Genomic DNA, 20,169 nt, shown 5'->3' with positions numbered 1-20,169 from the left:
CTGCGACTGTTCGATGCGAGGACACGAGAAGGTCGGTCGCCGGCTTACTGCGCATGCGTCGCACAACTGCGATTTACGACCATTCGATTACGACGTTACTTATAACTATTATTACGTTACTTTCAGACTGAAAAGTGCGCATTATTCATTCTTCATTGCTGCATTAATGAATACACTTAAACTCATTGAAGCAACTCGTTTTGTAGTTTTTAACATACAATATACATAATGATTGTATCTAATTTTGTAATAATCCGTTAATGTTACATTTGTAATGCTTATGTTTAGGATTCCGCAGGTTTGAGTGTAAACTCTCTGCTTATAGGATCTCTCTTATATTCTCTCTCAAGTATGTGTATCTGTATGTCACAGGAAATTTGATCTGAGTCTAAAAACGTACTAGGTACTATTACAAAAAAGTGTTTCTTAAAAAAAATTAATTTAGGGGCACTCGCAAGAAATGTCTTGCCACTTCATCTCATTGCTCACCTTTTCCGAATTGGTGGTAAACGGTAAAATATAATACTAGCACATTTAGACGTGGAATTTATTTAAAGATAATAATAAATAAATATATAATAAAACTTTTATTTGGAACAATTTAACAAAGATAATACAAACAAGTAAAAACGATGATAACTGCAAAAGTATAAACTGCAGCGCAGCTAACAACGCCCTTCTCCGAATACAATAAGGAATGATGTTCCATGCACAAAGATCTAAATAGTAAACAGAGTACGGTAATTAATAAAAGATATTCAAAAATAGTACAGGACATGTGATTTGAAATATATACATCATTATCATTATATTATGTGTTTAGTTTTGGGTGAAGTGTGTGGGTGAGTGTTAGAGATACGTATATAGTAAGTGAAGTTTGTTACATTTGTGCTGTGTGTGGTTTTCTTAGGTGTGTGAGGGAGTGATGAATATTTTACACATCCACAAGTTTCTCTGTATCTTCATAATCTAATGTTTTTAACCAGGAGTCAAGTTTCGCTTTACATTTCCTCTTGGTCAGTGGGAAGATGTTTAAGCTTTTGTTGATTTTGTTATAAATTTTAGAGCTTATGTGTTTGTAATGGCGACTTGCAGCTATGGTTCTACGTGAATCAATATTACATACCCTATTTGAGCGGCGTGTGGTACAGCATTTAGGGTCAAAGGTAATTTCGGAGTGTTTGCGAAGAGCAGTTTGAAATATAAATAGCTGTCTAACTGAGAGGACCTGGCAAAGGGTATACAAATCGGTTGTCGGATATCGGATTGGTTTCCTTGCTAGCACTTTCAGAACTGCTCTCTGCGCACGCTCGACCCTTAGCATGGCTGTTTTACCGGCACCACCCCATACCGTAAGGCAGTACCCTAGAACAGACTGGGCAAGCGAAAAGTACACAGTTATTAAACAGCTGAAATCGGCTGCGGCTCTGAGCTTTTTAAATATATATATTAGTTTTCTTACACGAGCTACAGTTAAATCAATATATTGCTTCCATTTCAGATTGCTATCAAGAGTAACTCCAAGATATTTAATAGTAGCAGTGTTTTCTATTTGTTGACAACCACAGTTTCCGTGTCGGTTTGGACAGGTATGCGCACGAATTTCAATCGGTGTAGAAGGCTGACTAGATTTTGTATTAGAAAAAGTGATAAATTTGGTTTTATTGACGTTTAGAGTAAGGAGATTTTTGGTCAGCCACCTCATAACTGTGGTCAAGGCATACTCAGAATTGAGGCAAGTATCAGTCCAGTCCCTACCATGAACAATTAGAGCTGTGTCATCGGCATAAGCTATAATTTTGCAGTTGGGTAAGGATAACTGACACAGCTCATTCATGTATATAAGAAAAAGTGGGGGACCCAAGACACTGCCCTGGGGGACACCGAAAGTGAGAGTCTCCTGGTTGCTCTGGTAACTTTCAAGCTTTGTTATTTGTTTACGACCTGTAAGATAACTCCTGAAGAGACTGTGTGCCGTTCCACTAATACCAAGGTGTTCTAGCTTTGAGAGAAGAATGGGAATGGAAACAGTGTCGAAAGCTTTGGATAGGTCTAAAAATATGCCTAGTGTTTTGTATTTATGTGGTTATTTATCCCAGTGGTTAATAACCGTATTAGAAAGTTCCAGTACAGCATCTTCGGTGGATTTTCCACTTCTAAATCCATACTGATTATTAGAAAGAAGCTGAAATTTATTTAGGTATTTGGTTGGTCTATGGTTTATCACTTTTTCGCGGTAGAAGATATAAATTCAAATTCCAATATTTTATTTTAATATCATTAGTGAAATTGTTATATCACGGCTTTGACAACATACTTGCGACATAGATATATGTTTATGAACGTGAGTTTGTTCGTGTTGTTTTTAGTAAATATATAATACATGATACGTTGTTTTTTTGTGCATGCATGTTTGTGTTATTTTTATTATAAAGAAAAATAAACATGAGTGTGTTTTTTTAAAGTGAATTAGTAATAATTAATGCATCTTTGATTTTTTAGTCTAGGATGCATATTGCGTGAATGTGCGTGCACAATTGTTTTTTTTATAATGAATTGTGAATGTGTCTGCATGCGTGCATATTTATGTGTGCGTGTGTCTCTCACTGTAATTAATAATCAAAAATTTATTTGAAGTAATCGGCAGTATTATATTGTTACCAGTTTTCGGGACAACTGCTAACAAAATAAATATAAAATATTCACATTCAATTTGAAACCCCATTAAGTATTTATATTTACCGTTAGTAAATAGCTGAACCAACTTTAATAGAACATAACAATTAATGAAATGAATGAAAAGAACAAATTACAATGGGGCCCCCATATTGAAGGATTGGCGAACAGACTTAGTTCTGCAGCATACGCGGTTAAAAAGATTAGACAATTAACTGACATAGATACGGCGCGACTAGTATACTTTAGTTATTTCCATAGTATTATGTCCTATGGTATATTGCTATGGGGCAACGCTGCCGATATTAATACAATATTTGTGCTCCAGAAGAGGGCTGTTCGCGCTATTTATAACCTAGGTCCTAAAGAATCATTGAGAGCAAAATTCAAGTCTAAGAAATTAACATCTTGACTGTTGCTTCTCAATATAATCTTGATAATGTAATGTATGTTCATAGGCAAATAAGTGAATTTGCCAGAAACTGTCATAACCATAATGTTAACACCAGGAACAGACATAAACTTATAATGCCTACTACTCGGCTAAGTCGAGTTAGTATGTCTTTTGTTGGGCGATGTATATGCTTTTACAACAAGATCCCAGAAAATGTTCGAAACAAAAGTATAACGTTATTCAAAAGAATTGTTAAAAACGTTTGTGTGGTAAAGGTTACTATAACATAAATGACTTTCTTAATGATACCACAGATTGGGAATGGAGTGACCGCCCTCAGGCTATTAAATAACAAGTTTAATTGTACAATATTACTTTGTAAACATATTTATTCGATGAAAAAAAAATCCCGCTGAGTTTGTTGCGCCCATTCTTCTCAGGTCTGAGGCATTCATTTTGGAATGGGTGGTAGTTTTTTGACTTTCAATAAGTGATGTTACATCCTATTTTGAATAAAAATATTTGAATTTGAATTTGAAAACATGTATTAAGAACTATAACAAGAACTAAACTTGCTTTTAATAAGATTCATGAAAAGAATCAATGTTATCAGTGAGCTACAGTTATCTACCTGTAGCTATCATAATTTATTACATTTGTCACAGTGAAACAGGGCTGCACTGAACTGTAACAAAGCCACTTTACAAACCATAACCATAAGTACCTACAAAGGAAAAACACACAAAAAATATTTAGAAGTGTAGAAGGCTGACTAGATTTTGTATTAGAAAAAGTGATAAATTTGGTTTTATTGACGTTTAGAATAAGGAGATTTTTGGTCAGCCACCTCATAACTGTGGTCAAGGCATACTCAGAATTGAGGCAAGTATCAGTCCAGTCCCTACCATGAACAATTAGAGCTGTGTCATCGGCATAAGCTATAATTTTGCAGTTGGGTAAGGATAACTGACACAGCTCATTCATGTATATAAGAAAAAGTGGGGGACCCAAGACACTGCCCTGGGGGACACCGAAAGTGAGAGTGTCCTGGTTGCTCTGGTAACTTTCAAGCTTTGTTATTTGTTTACGACCTGTAAGATAACTCCTGAAGAGACTGTGTGCCGTTCCACGAATACCAAGGTGTTCTAGCTTTGAGAGAAGAATGGGTATGGAAACAGTGTCGAAGGCTTTGGATAGGTCTAAAAATATGCCTAGTGTTTTGTATTTATGTGGTTATTTATCCCAGTGGTTAATAACCGTATTAGAAAGTTCCAGTACAGCATCTTCGGTGGATTTTCCACTTCTAAATCCATACTGATTATTAGAAAGAAGCTGAAATTTATTTAGGTATTTGGTTAGTCTATGGTTTATCACTTTTTCGCGGTAGAAGATATAAATTCAAATTCCAATATTTTATTATAATATCATTAGTGAAATTGTTATATCACGGCTTTGACAACATACTTGCGACATAGATATATGTTTATGAACGTGAGTTTGTTCGTGTTGTTTTTAGTAAATATATAATACATGATACGTTGTTTTTTTGTGCATGCATGTTTGTGTTATTTTTATTATAAAGAAAAATAAACATGAGTGTGTTTTTTTAAAGTGAATTAGTAATAATTAATGCATCTTTGATTTTTTAGTCTAGGATGCATATTGCGTGAATGTGCGTGCACAATTGTTTTTTTTATAATGAATTGTGAATGTGTCTGCATGCGTGCATATTTATGTGTGCGTGTGTCTCTCACTGTAATTAATAATCAAAAATTTATTTGAAGTAATCGGCAGTATTATATTGTTACCAGTTTTCGGGACAACTGCTAACAAAATAAATATAAAATATTCACATTCAATTTGAAACCCCATTAAGTATTTATATTTACCGTTAGTAAATAGCTGAACCAACTTTAATAGAACATAACAATTAATGAAATGAATGAAAAGAACAAATTACAATGGGGCCCCCATATTGAAGGATTGGCGAACAGACTTAGTTCTGCAGCATACGCGGTTAAAAAGATTAGACAATTAACTGACATAGATACGGCGCGACTAGTATACTTTAGTTATTTCCATAGTATTATGTCCTATGGTATATTGCTATGGGGCAACGCTGCCGATATTAATACAATATTTGTGCTCCAGAAGAGGGCTGTTCGCGCTATTTATAACCTAGGTCCTAAAGAATCATTGAGAGCAAAATTCAAGTCTAAGAAATTAACATCTTGACTGTTGCTTCTCAATATAATCTTGATAATGTAATGTATGTTCATATGCACATAAGTGAATTTGCCAGAAACTGTCATAACCATAATGTTAACACCAGGAACAGACATAAACTTATGATGCTTACTACTCGGCTAAGTCGAGTTAGTATGTCTTTTGTGGGGCGATGTATATGCTTTTACAACAAGATCCCAGAAAATGTTCAAAACAAAAGTATAACGTTATTCAAAAGAATTGTTAAAAAACGTTTGTGTTGTAAAGGTTACTATAACATAAATGACTTTCTTAATGATACCACAGATTGGGAATGGAGTGACCGCCCTCAGGCTATTAAATAACAAGTTTAATTGTACAATATTACTTTGTAAACATATTTATTCGATGAAAAAAAAATCCCGCTGAGTTTGTTGCGCCCATTCTTCTCAGGTCTGAGGCATTCATTTTGGAATGGGTGGTAGTTTTTTGACTTTCAATAAGTGATGTTACATCCTATTTTGAATAAAAATATTTGAATTTGAATTTGAAAACATGCATTAAAAACTATAACAAGAACTAAACTTGCTTTTAATAACATTCATGAAAAGAATCAATGTTATCAGTGAGCTACAGTTATCTACCTGTAGCTATCATAATTTATTACATTGGTCACAGTGAAACAGGGCTGCACTGAACTGTAACAAAGCCACTTTACAAACCATAACCATAAGAACCTACAAAGGAAAAACACACAAAAAATATTTACTGGTGACAAAAAAATTACTAAGTATTTTAGCAACATTTTAACAATCGGAATGACCCCGTTTTCACTAATGATATTATATAGTATTAAAAGAGGTAGATATGTCACTGGCGCGCCGAAAATTAATGGTCTAAATTGAGTCAATTGGTTCCTTTGGTCGTAGTCGCTCTCTCGATACGAAAACGGTACACACGCGTTTGTTGTTGACAGAATTGCTTACAATTTGATATAGGTACAACATTAAAATGCCGTCTTGTGTTATGGGAAGATGCACTAATTACGAAAGTAAAAAAATCATAGAATTACATACCACAGTTAAGAAATCATGAATTAGAAAATTTTATTTGATTTCATTATTTATGTAACAAAATAAATATATATATGTCGCCATGACAACGCCGAACGCCGCCAAGCCGATCATAGATTAATGTACACAAAAGACAAAATATTGATGCTGTCTGTTGCGGGTTGATCGAGGTAGAATATTTTAGGAAATGATGTAAAAATTCGTTGTTGCAGTGAATGTAATACGAAATGTAATAATTTTTAATTAACAAGTATATATGTAGCTGAATTATCAAACTACTAAAACAAATTTTAGGGTAGGTAGCGGATGTAGACTGTGAGTGAAAATTTGTTTACGTAGGAGTTTTTCAGTAACACTATCCCTTTCAGTATATCCCTTGCTAACTGCAGAAGAATCAATGGATCATTTTCTTCTTCTCCCATCACCTTATTGTAAAAAACCCTCAACAAAAAGACATTCATAATAATATAAGATACAAGAAATGATAATTGTTATCTTAAAACTTTTTGGGAGCCGTCGTTAGTAAAATTGTAAAAATCTTGCTGTAGATACCTTTCGGTTTTGTTTTGGTGTCTGTGTGTTTTTTATTATTTTATGTATAAATAATTGATATCATCAATATGGCTAAATATAATCAATATTAAATTATTTTTTTTATAAAATCAATGACACATTATCTACCTAATTTCAATGCAGTTTTACTACTTTATAGCTTTTACTACATGAACTCATGAATGAATCGTAATTTAAGCATATATCACGGTGTACGGTAAAAAAGTCATATCTGATGAATTAACTGTATTTTTCTATACAAATACGAAGCAATTAGCAAATTAGAGTTATCTCTTTCTCATTTGTGATAATTGCATTAACTATCCTTCTTTGACGTGCAATCGTAATGTAGTGTGCTATTGCAATGTTAAATGAAACATGTATGCGTTAGTGTATCATTTTCAAACACCGAATGTTGTCTACATAACCTATCTATACTTTTAAATATCATTGTTTTTACTCAAAGCTCTATAGCAAAGAGGATGTAAATACTACGTAATACGAGGCGGGACTGCCTAAGTAAAAATTGAATTCAGTTCAGTATGAAACGTGCAGTCATTTGAAATAAGTTTGAAATAGTAGTAATTACAGTATCGCGATTGACCACGAAGTATGTTTGAAACTGAACAGTTGCTTAAAACCTGGTGGATTTCAGCTATCTCCTTTTTTAAAAAAATTATAGCCGTCATCTGTCAACCTGTCAATGACTGCACATTTCATACAATCGAGTGAAGCGCTATTTTCTTAGAGAGTTTCGCTAGCCTGCTCTGTAGAAGCTTATGAATTGATAGGAGAGTGAGAATTAACAAGGAGTGTCTGAGTCATATTTTTCCAGAAAGGTGTCAAAAAAATCGGCATAAGATAAGACTGATAAGAACGTGATTAATCACGAAAATAATAATATTAAGGTCTTAACAGAACCATATTGTCCATAATCAAGACACGGACGAGTAAAAAAAGAAGGACTCCGTGTCACCTTACATAACAGTGAGGCACCAAAACAAGCCGGTAAACGTGTAAATACATAGCCCCACGCATACACCTACACTAATACAAGCCGATCGGCCGCCATTATGAGATTTGCCATCGTCTGTGACACATCAGTTTGCGTCGCAATAAAATATTTTAAAAATGCCGTCTTGCGTTGTGAAAAAGTGTAAAAACAATACTATAAAAGTATTTGTGGATATATGATTATTTAAGGGACAAAAAATTGTGTAACTGGTATCCCCCGTAACCGCACATACACTAGCATAAAGGTGCTTCACTTGCTAATATCACGGTGCGGAGTCCTTCTTTTTTTACTAGTCCGTGAATCAAGAATGTTCCTTTCAACAAGGCTCAGAATCGAGTCATAAAGCTCGATCGAGGACAAGGAATAGTAACTCCAATGAACGTTTCTGACTTCACCAGGGCTGAAGCCAGCCGTCATCTAGTCTCATTCTGAATCCGCTTGGTTATGATTGATGATATATTGGAGTCCCTTAACAAATCTCTAAAATTAACAGTGATGATTTGCGTGTTTCAATAGTTAGTAAGTGCTCTTTACGGTTCAAAGGATTGTATGATCGCCAAAAGAGATAATTTTGAATGAGATTTATATATTTTTTATGCTATTGTATTCATTTGTTCATAGAATGTAGACGTTCATATCATGAAAAAACCTAAACAATCCAATATTAAGTCATACAAATAAGTCATAACAAAAGAATATATGCACAAATAAAACTGAAAACAAAATTTTATGAACGATGCGGGACTTGAACCCACGACCTCTAGCGTTCCGTGCGAGCGCTCTTTCCAACTGAGCCAACCGTTGTTGTATCGTTGATAAAATTGATTGATTGTTCTGTTCAACTCTCGAGGTTGTGGCTTCATCTACAGGATCTACTTTACAGTTGATAACCTGCTCAACCTCAATGTTTGTATATTAGCAAAATTTACACGAGATTCTTGCAAATGTAAACTAGTTTGTTATGTTTTAAAGTAATGACTCTCACTTCCGGGATTAATTACACAAAAAAAAACTGAAAATATTTTTTTTTATGAACGATGCTGGACTCGAACCCGCGACCTCTCGCGTTCCGTGCGAGCGCTCTTTCCAACTAAGTTAATCGTATTTGTTTAATCCCATAAAACATACCAAATACCAAAGTGTAGTGCCTATCCGACGCCAACGTCGCAGACCACCAGCAATCCGCCGCGTTTGGATTGGGATAGGATGCGTTCCTTTTTGCATCCTACCCTTGGGGCAAGGTTTGTTTCCCTTCAGATGATCCTAGTGCCTGCGCCGTTGCAGTAGCCGATGTGATGCTACAGGGTATGGACATTTTTATACCAAACTCTGTAGTACCCATCGGTGGCAGATCACAGCCCTGGTTCGATGCGTCAGTTAAAGCAGCATCTGACTGCAAAAAACAGGCGTATCGAACTTGGGTTGCGGCGCTGGGCACAAAGGATCCGAGCTGCATAGTTCTTAAGAGGAAATACAACCGTGCCTCCAGATTTTTTAAGCGGAAAATCGCCCGTGCAAAGTCAAAACACGTCGTCAGTATCGGCGAGCAGCTTTCCAGTTACCCGACCGGAACACGCAAGTTCTGGTCGTTGTCGAAAGCTGCTCTTCGTAACTTCAGCCAGCCGTCCATGCCGCCATAGCACATGAGGATTGACACCCTGGCCCATGCAGCAAAAGAGAAAGCCGATCTCCTGTGCGCTCTTTTCGCTTCCAACTCGACTCTTGACGACAACGGAAAAACACCGCCGACCATCCCGTGGTGTCAGAGCTCTATGCCTGAAGTACAGTTCAGACAGAAAACTGTTAGGCGAGCTCTGTTTTCGTTGGACGTCAGGAAATCGAGTGGGCCGGATGGTTTTTCTCCAATCGTGCTTAGAACGTGTGCCCCTGAGTTGACGCCGGTGCTAACGCGTTTATTCCGGCACTCTTATTCCAAAGGCCTGACTCATGGAAGTCAGCCCTTGTCCATCCGATCCTCTCTGCTCTCCAAAATCATGGAGAGCATAATTAGCCGTCAGCTCTTGGTATACCTAGAGGGTTACCAGTTGATCAACGACCGACAATACGGCTTTCGCCATGGTCGGTCGGCAGGCGATCTTCTGGTATACCTAACACATAGATGGGCTGCGGCTATTGAGAGCAAGGGGGAAGGCCTGGCAGTTAGCCTGGATATAGCGAAGGCGATACATCGTGTATGGCACAAGGCGCTCTTCTCAAAACTTCCATCATTTGGGCTTCCCGGGAGCTTGTGCAAGTGGACATCCAGCTTACTCACTGGGCTCAGCATACAGTTCTTTGTCGACGGACATTGCTTGAACCCAAAGCTCCTGAATGCTGGAGTGCCCCAAGGCTGTGTACTATCTCCTACGCTGTTTCTTCTGCATATCAATGATATGTTGGACACCTCCAACATTCATTGCTATGCAGACGACAGCACTGGTGATGCAGTATACACGGGCCATGCAGGTCTCTCTCGGGAAATCGTCTACCAGTACCGGGAGAAACTTGTGTCTTCTATCTATCTATATTCTAGTCCTCTCTTGAGAAGGTCGCGGAATGGGGTAAATTGAACCTTGTCCAATTTAACCCCCAGAAGACTCAAGTTTGCGTATTTACCACTAAAACAACCCCATTTGTCGTATCACCGCTCTTCGACAACACTTCCCTTAAAGCCTCGCCTAGTATCGGAATACTGGATCTCGAAATCTCGAGCGATTGCCAATTTCGTGGCCATTTGGAGGGCAAAGCCAAATTGGCTTCAAAGAACCTTGACCGCGTGCAACGCAGAGCAGCTCGAATTGTCGGGGACCCAGTGCTCTGTGAACGGCTGGATCACTTTACGTTGCGTAGAGACGTCGCTTCATTGTGTGTCTTCTACCGCATTTATCACGGAGAGTGTTCCGAAGAGCTGTTCAACCTGATTCCTGCCGCCTAATTCCACCTTCGCACGACACGCCACAAGCTAGGATATTAGGCTAGGATACACAGTGCGGTTTACAAGGAGCTTTCTTCCACGTACTACAAAGCTGTGGAATGAACTTCCTTGTGTGGTGTTTCCGGGACGATACGACATGGGTACCTTCAAAAAAAGGGCGTACACCTTCCTTAAAGGCCGGCAACGCTCCTGTGATTCCTCTGGTGTTGCAAGAGATTGTGGGCGGCGGTGATCACTTAACAACAGGTGACCCGTACGCTCGTTTGTTCTCCTATTCCATAAAAAACAAAAAAAAAATATGCGAAGATGATGAAGTGTTAGGTCGGTGCAGTATACAGGATTTTTTTAGATATCCAGGATGAAGAGTTTTTTGTAAAAAAAAAAAAACAAGTTTATTAAAAGACATTACCAATGTAGTTATTGTGCTCAAAGGCGGCTTACTACCTATATAATAAATAAATTACACGTAGTAAAGTTACCGGAAGGCTCTAAAAATATTTCATCCAAGTCAGTGGTTTGATGACTGTGCAGTTTTAATCATCATTTAAGTACTGTTCTCTTTGGAGATCACAGCATCACTAGTTGATTGAGAACGAGGCCTAGGTATTAGTTTTTAGTACCTATATAATGGATCATTATTTTTGTTCCCACAAGAACGGTCGATTTAACAGGTCATTTACATGGTAAGGCCCATTTATTCTGAGTGAATGAGTCATGCTTTTTATGGAGAAGGGGTACAAATGTGCGTACGGGTCATCTGGTGTTAAGTCATCACCGCAGCCCACATTCTCTTGCAACACCAGAGGAATTACAGGAGTATTGTCGGCCTTTATGGAAGGTGTACGCACTTTTTTTGAAAGTACCCATGTCGTATCGTCCAGGAAACACCGCACAAGGATGCTCATTCCACAATTTTGTAGTAAGTGGAAGAATGTTCCTTGAAAACCGCACTGTGGAGGACCTCCACACACATCCAGATGATTTAGATGATATCCTAATTAGTGGTGTCTTGATAGATTAGGTGGCAGGAATCAGGTGAAACAGCTATTCGGAACACACTTTTCACGGATAAATACGGTAGAAGACACGCAGTGAAACGACGTCTCTACGCAACGCCAAGTGATCCAGACGTGCAAAGAGCACTGTTTAGTAAATTAGAGGTGTTCTGCGTTGCACGCGGTCAAATGGATCGAGCTGATACTGAGATGATGATGTTAAGTGATCACCGCCGCTCACATTCTCTTACAACACCGGAGGAATCACATGTTCCTCCGTTCCTCTAAGAAGGTACTATTATTACTCATTGATGATTGTCTGCCTTGACCACCCATAGCTTTGACTGCGGCGCGAACCCTATGAACATCACCCGATTACGAAACAATAAGGTAAACAATTACGCCAGGTCGTCAATCCACCACGAACAGAGACATCTGTTGATTTAACCAATAACTTTATTAAAAATTTGGTTAACCGTATGATGCGATGTATTCATAGCTAAATAGATATATTGGAACATTATTAAATGGTAGTAAATAAGTATTGGATCCGTTGGAATTAAAATATTTATATTGCTCTATTAACTACTTACTGCTTCATAATAATTTTAGTTAGTATCATAAATAGAGATAGTACCGCCATCTATTAGTTTGTTTCAACATCAAATAATATAACTAAGACTTACTGTTTGTAATGAATAAATGTTTTTTTTAAAGCTTAAAAAGTCGGCTTGTTGTTCAATTTTTATTCATCTAAAAAGAGCTCTTTTAGTACATAGCCAATTAATATAATATATATAACATAATATGTCGCTTACATATTATATAGGCACATATTTTATGAAAACTAAACAATATTATTATAATATCGGTAAATTGTAGTCTATTTTAAAATTATACATACATAAAGAAAATATTTATGAACACTTCCCAGTTACCATATTCACCAATTTCACAGCAACCCTACATTGTTCTGAGTGGAAAACAATATCTAATCGTTTTTGAATCACAATCTGATTTGTTTCTTCAGAGTATGTAGTAAAAGCTATTCAATATATTATTGTATGTGCTTATGTGAGCGTGACAGTCTCACATGTAACAGCCCAATTGTTAATACTTGTTTACAACTCTATATCTTAACAATATGCCTCATAGTCATAGAAATCAGACAATATCCACTTTTAACATCCTGTTGCACCCAAACACAATAATGTGTATCAACTTTAGTTTTTGGTATTTTCAAGAATCCTGAGGTGCACTGCATTGGAATGGGCAGTGCAAGTTACCATCAGCTGAATGTTCTGCTCATATAATCAAAAAAAAAGGTAGATTAAAAACCCATAATAACAAGCTCGTTTCATAACTTTATTCATGTAAATTTGCAGACATAATAATACAAATAATGGTCATTTAAATCAAAATCTAATTTAAATATTATTACTCTATCAACTGGTTAAGGTCTTTGTATCACACTGCCTATCAAAATTAGAATCGGCCACTCATTTAAAATTTAAGCAAGTCAATTCATATATAAAAAGGCAGTCTCGGAATCTTGTATTACAAATACTGTCTTAGATCCTAGTTTACATAATGAGATTTTTGTGATAATGATAAAAACAAACTTAATCTATCTGACATACTTTTACTTGAATGGCTACACATTAGTACACATGCATGACTTCTTATGGTTTCTCATATTACTTACAACTTTAGTGCAATGCTATATCAACTAATAAATTCCTAAAAGAGTGACAAAGCCTATATTGTCTATCATCATACATCACAATTTACACTACTAGCTATCTGTACATATAATTTGGTGTTATATTATTATGATTGCCAATAATGCTTGCCTTTGAAAATGCTAATTTCTCAGCAGCAGATGTATTTTATACATTGCTACATTATAATATACTTAATCTCTTTAACAGCATTGTTTCTATATTCATGGAATTAAGGATAGCCAACAATATAAGTAACAACTGAATCCATTCTCAAACAAACTGATTAAAACACAAATCTGAAATTCTTAGTAAGTTGACACTAATAATTTAATAATTATAACAGTCATACTTATAACAGAGAGCAGCTTCATATATTTTCTGGATCCTTTTGTTCTTGCTGGGCTGGTTTCAGCCATGGGTGTTGAAGGCACTCGTATGCAGTTGCTCGACGGTTAGGATCAAAATCTAACATTGGTTTTAAGAAATCTGCAAACTCTTCTGCATCCTTCTGACACCATTCATATTTCTCAGTTAGAACAGAGACTAGACCCCAAGGCTTTAAGCCAGTTATATTTCTTAGCTCTCCCTTTTTATTGAAATACATTTTGGAATATTTTCCAGAAGCTGCAATCCTTTTCGGAATGTCACCAAGTAGCTCAATAATATGAGCTAAATGATCCTCATCCCGTGTGTAGCCTTCTCCGGAGTGTGGTTCAAAAAGATAGTCACCTGTAGCTAATTCAAACGCCATACAAGCCGTACTCCAAATATCAGCTGAAGTACCATAACCTGAACTTAACAATACTTCCAAAGATCTATATTGTCTGGTTTGAATGTCCTCAGTAAAATGGCGGTGAACCCAACATGCATTTCCCAAGTCTGCAATTTTTACTTCTACATCACAAACATCAAAAGCAGGATCAGGTTTCTTTTCCATAGATTTCAGTTGGGAGTTAAATGATGGTGGAGTATCAGTCATTTCACCTTCTGACATTGGAGTTCCAGCATCATCACCACAACCATACTGCTTGCTCCTCACTTGCACTGCTTCAGCATCGGTATCGAAAGCTTCTTCTTCAGCTGTTTGCAAGTCATTGCACCCATTAATGTTGGTATCATTATCAGACCGAGTATCAATAACACTTACATCCTCAGGTGTCTGAGAGGAATCATCATTATCCTGAGACATGGGTGCTGACTCACTGTTGTTTGTAACCTTTTTTTGTTCTTCAATTTCCTCAATTTGTTCCATTTGCTTCTTTAATAACATAGACTGTCTCTTAGCTTTTTTCTTTAATTTTTTCTTTTTATTTTTGCTCATTTTACCTGTGACAACTTGTTCTTGAAATTCCTTAGGGGCTGTACTTATAAGAGAGTGAGGTAATCTGAGGCCCAAAGAATGTAATTCTGTCGCCTCTGCTGCCAACTTACGAATATAAGACTCATCAACACATACTAACACATTTTCTGGCTTAATATCAGTGTGAATTATCTTACACTTCGTATGAAGATAATCTAAGCCTTCTAAGACTTGATGGATTATCATTTTAACATTTTCACGCGGGATTCCTCTATAATTAGACTTCAGTATCAACTTTAGAAGATGATGACCTAAGACTTCAAAAACCATACAAACATGGGTGCCATTAACACCAGTAATTTTAAAATCATTTAATAATTGAACTGTTTTATTCCGTTTCGGATCGGAGGGATCACTGTCTCTAACAGCTTTAAGAATTTTAATTTCATCTAAAGCTGTTTCAGTAAAATGTGGTGCAGATTTGACTACTTTGAGAGCTGTGAATCGTTTATCAATGAGATCCCAACATAACCACACTGTTGAGAAGTGGCCCCATCCCAATTTCCTAGTGACGTGGTAACGATTCAGGAATAAATCTCCAATTTTCACAGGATGATAACCACCCTTGCAGTAGTCTGCACTATCTTCCTGTTCCTCGTCGTCACTGGCGTATTGTTCGTCATCGTCTTCTTCAATCGTTTCATTGGAAGAGCTATGAGTTGGTTCCAGACGATTTTGGTTCTGATTACGCAGCCCGTTCCCTTGTCCAGAGCCGTGATCCTCCTCTCGGTTTTTTTTCTTTCCTAATTTATGACGTTTCTTTTTCGCCTGGATGGCGAGAACTCTCCTGTTAACATCTAATTTAGAACTCATTTAGATATTTACAAAACTTTCAACCAGTATCGACCTATGGAAATTTATCTTTTCATCTCACAATCTTTTTGTTTGAGTATGGCGGCCGGTCGCAGACAGAACAAAATGCGTTCGGACATGAAATTAGCAATGTTGCCATGCTGAACAACCGTAGACAGACAATAAGCTATGTATGCGTGATTTGTAAAAATACTTGAATTTGATTTTTTACATCCTAAAAGTTATTAAAAACACATCAAATTATTGATTAGAATATACTTATTGAATTAAAAAAGTGTGTGTACCTATGGAGTATGTACGTATGCAAGAAATTATTCTTTTTTGGCGTAATAAAAGAAAAATCGTTTAAAAAAACTTTTTCCTCGTGCTATTTTAGTTATGTAGAAAACACAATACTGTAATAAAGAAGGTATTAAATACAAAGAATGATAATATTATTATATTGCATAATTTAGTTAGTAAATGTCGTGTAATAAAATATCATTTAATTATTTTTATACAATCAGAGAGATTTTTTTTATTATTTTACAACATATATAAATTGAAAAAAACAGGTGTGAAACTCATATGTGGTAGAAGTGAAACCATCTAAAATTTTGGCTTCAAGATAATGAGACAAATTTAAAATTAAAATGATGCTTATGGTGACTAAAGTATGAAATAAATACTTTGTTCTTAATATGGTCAATGTATCTTTGGAATACTGCATCAATTACTGTTTTTGATCGTGTTGTTGATGCAGTGCAACTGCTGCACCTTTTCAAATTAAATTTGGCGTCCAACTCAATCAATGGAAGTGCTGTATCCGATGCAAAATAATTAATATTAAGCCTCTAAACTGCATATGAAGTCCTGGTACATGTTGGTATGATGACACATAATTTCAACCGCTATGAAAGATATATATAATCTATAACCGCTACCATGTTTATATTCTCCTGGTGTCTATGTACTAATATGTTGTGCGCATGACGTCAAAATATATTATTACGGTATACTCGCGTCATATATAAGGCAATGTCTTCTTCAACGATGATAGCTTGGGTACCAAACACATTTTAACCTATCATAGCATTTTCTCCAACTTTAAATCTTATGAATTTATGTGTCTGTCTCTTTTTACCGTCGCTTTAAATCATTTTTAGAAACCGAGAATGTGTAATGTTTTCTAGCTCATTCTCTCGTCGGCTGAATCCTATACCTTTACCTGTTTGTGTCTCTATCGCCTCGCTTATTCGTTTCATCTAGTTTCTAATCACAACGATTCTAAAGAAGTTTCTCGTCAATTATTGAAATTCATTTAATTCTCGTCCATGGGTTGTGGTTCAGTAGACATATGAGTTACTAGAGGCTTAGTAGCTGAATTATGACACAAGTGGTCTAGTCGACCAGCTAACATCAGGGTGTCGAGTTTGCGTGAAGATGTGGGCGCGTATCGTAAAAAATACCTCATATAATTTTCCCTAACGAGCCAAAAGAAGTATTACTTCAAAAACATATATTGTTTTCGAACAATATATTTCGACTACTCGAACGCGACATTCTGCGCGGGGCTTCTGTGACCGTGTGACCTCTTGGGCACGAGCACTACGACGACATAGTATGTACCTTAACAATCTATATTGTAATAATAAATGAACAGCCGGTTTTCCTTCAGGTAAACTGAAAACTACTGAAACGAAAGGAATAATACCTACCTACACCATAAGATGCAGCGTGCTTCTGAGAAGGTTTTAGTATATAACATATTCGTGATTATTTATCCTGAGCTGCATTTTTTGACATATAAATATCTATATATTTGCAATACAAATAATTAAGTCACTGAAATTTCAATGATTCATACAATGAGGGTGCGGGGTTTTAATATATATTGTAACAATTGCCTAACTAACTCCCGGTCACCACTTGAACAATATGCTTCGTTTTACAAGAATACCAAAATTCTAAAGTTTTGGTATTTTTGTTTCGTGGGTACAAAAAAATATAGCTTTGACATAATATTAACTTACTCACTTATGGGCTTACTCGTTTTACTGCTATTATCGTTTTTTACAAATATACCTACATGACATGTGAACACTGAGAGCGCGGACAGTCTTTACTTACAGATTTTATTGTTCTCTCCTAAATTGTTAAATAAAATCCTCAAAATTATGCCCATACGCAAGTATGGCAAACCAGTGGGTTTGCCAAATAGGATACTACTGAGTAGTGACTCAGACTGTTGCTCTTTGTAAATTGTCGCTATTTATTTACATTTAGTAGGTAGTACGTTTTTAGATTGATACGTATATCTAATACATACTTAATTATGGCATAAGATAATAAAGATAAATAATAATAAGAATAATTAAAAAGGTAGGTTTATCGCTTTATTTAAGAATCATAATTTATACAAAAAGTAATCAATAAAATATTCTCTTATATAGTAAACAATCTATTTTGCTAATCATTATTTATTTCGGGATGTATTTGTTTCTTTGTCACGCTCTTCACGTGCGAATTTTTTAATTGGTAAGATTATCAGTCCACCTAATATTATAAATGCACCCGCGTTAATAAAGGCAGCAGAAAAACCAAAAAAATCTTTTAACACCCCTGCAAGTGGTGTACTAAATAAACTACCTAAGCCTTGAAACAATAACATTATTCCTGTGGCATTTGTTAAGTTATCCAATCCATATATGGATACAATTATTGTGCTACGTAAAGATGCCATACATGAAATAAAAAATCCAAAAAGAAAGCAATACAAATATTGAGCATATAAAGTGAAAGAAAAATTTGATAAAATCGTACTAGCACCGGCAATCAACATCGATATACTAAATAAATTTACGGGTTCCATCTTACAAGCTATTGCACCCAATATGATTCTCCCAGCAGCATTGGAAAGTCCAATCACACTAACAAATAAGGAACAGTCTTTGGCGGGTATACCTTCCATTTCATTTCTCATTTGAATATAAACATATGGAACTAAAAATCCAACATACACTAATAAACCTGCCATGCATAAACATAAAAATGACTTCTTTTTCAACAATTTTGGTCCCATCATAGTGGCTAAAACCCGCCTCGCGGCAGTTGTAAAAACACCTCTGCGTTCACGTAAGTCAACAGCAGTTGCCGCCCTTGACACAGCCAATTGATATTCAAGTCCTGTTTTTCCTTCTGTTGGAGTTTCAAGCATACTTTTCTGATAAGCAGGCAATTTTTCTAATTTTCCTTCATAAAACGCATCATCTCTATACATCGGTCTTGACTGTGGAATATGTTCATCCCATTGACATAATCGTCCACAGCAACCTGTCGTCTTTGATGACTCAATATTAACAGTTAATTCTACTGCCTTTTTGTTCTTATCATTAAGGTTCGGTTTTGATATAATCGATTGTACTTGCTTTAGTTGCCTTGGACTTATACCAGCTTGCGGTGTATTTGCGGTCAAAGTTAATTTAGACACTGCTGCCGTAGATGGCCCAGGTTGAGAAGTTGTTCCATGCACGCTGTCATCTACAACAGCGGCAGCAGTTGGAAAGTTCAAGTTAGAAGCAGCGCCAAACAATCGTTCTGTTGCAGTTGGCACCAAGCCTTCTGTTTTTGACTTTGTATGCGACTTTAAGCCCGCTGTTGATAAATTAGGTAAATAAGTAACAGTTCGCGTTGGATCGTCTGTAGTCTTCATAACAGTTAAAGAAAGAAGGGGTTGAAAAGTCATTCCAATAAAAAATATAAGTCCAAACAGTCCTGAATGAAATAATGTGGTTGTGCGCCAGCCTGCCAAATTAGATAAATACGTGTTCACTGGTGACATAATCATTACACCAAAACTTGATCCAGTTGTAGCAATGGCTAGCGCTAGTGATCTGAGTTTTTCGAAGTAAAATCCAACAATAAGGCATGCGGCCATATTTATAAGACAGTATCCAAAACCAGCAAAACATCCATAAAAAACACAAAGTGATGTAAAATTTGTTGAAAAATATGATGTTAGTAAGGAAAACGCACTAATAATTGATCCGGACATTATACAGGCTCTAAAACCGAATCGATTTATAAACGCAGAGGCTAAAGGCCCCGCAATAAAATAAATGGCTACGGAAATTGAATTCACCAACGGCAATAGGGATGTAGTTATCTTGAGGTCTAAGGACATATCATTTAGTAAGCTCCCAAAAGTAAAAGCAACTCCATCCAATATAAAAATAGATATAAATGCCGAAGCCAGAACAACCCAACCCCAACCACCATCTTGAGGTACAGATATTTGAGCAGCGATCTCAGTTTCTTCACCACCTTCCAAATTATCTGGTCTACTTACAACCCTACTGGGTGTAAACAAAATGCTTTTGCTAGGCTCAGTTGTTTTGACTAAGATTGGTTTTGGTGCCATTTTCTATATTTCTTCCTAAATTAATCAA

The 20,169-nt window shown here is 36.2% G+C and overlaps 2 protein-coding genes across 2 annotated transcripts; both read right to left on the bottom strand.

Moving 5' to 3' along the window:
- Positions 1 to 13,196: 13,196 nt before the first annotated feature.
- Positions 13,197 to 15,861, bottom strand: LOC126972447 (SRSF protein kinase 3-like). Its single transcript, XM_050819222.1, has one exon. The coding sequence runs from the start codon at positions 15,740 to 15,742 to the stop codon at positions 13,937 to 13,939; it is 1,806 nt and encodes a 601-aa protein (XP_050675179.1). The 5' UTR covers positions 15,743 to 15,861; the 3' UTR covers positions 13,197 to 13,936.
- A 2,260-nt stretch (positions 15,862 to 18,121) lies between these two features.
- LOC126972604 (monocarboxylate transporter 7-like) lies at positions 18,122 to 20,141 on the bottom strand. Its single transcript, XM_050819458.1, has one exon. It carries the CDS (start codon positions 20,139 to 20,141, stop codon positions 18,198 to 18,200), a length of 1,944 nt encoding a protein of 647 aa, XP_050675415.1. The 3' UTR covers positions 18,122 to 18,197.
- Positions 20,142 to 20,169: the final 28 nt, after the last annotated feature.

The sequence above is a fragment of the Leptidea sinapis genome, chromosome 26, assembly GCF_905404315.1.
Source record: "Leptidea sinapis chromosome 26, ilLepSina1.1, whole genome shotgun sequence".
Classification (NCBI taxonomy): domain Eukaryota; kingdom Metazoa; phylum Arthropoda; class Insecta; order Lepidoptera; family Pieridae; genus Leptidea; species Leptidea sinapis.
The sequence above is the reverse complement of the archived record's forward strand: the minus strand, read 5'-3'. Positions and strand labels throughout refer to the sequence as shown.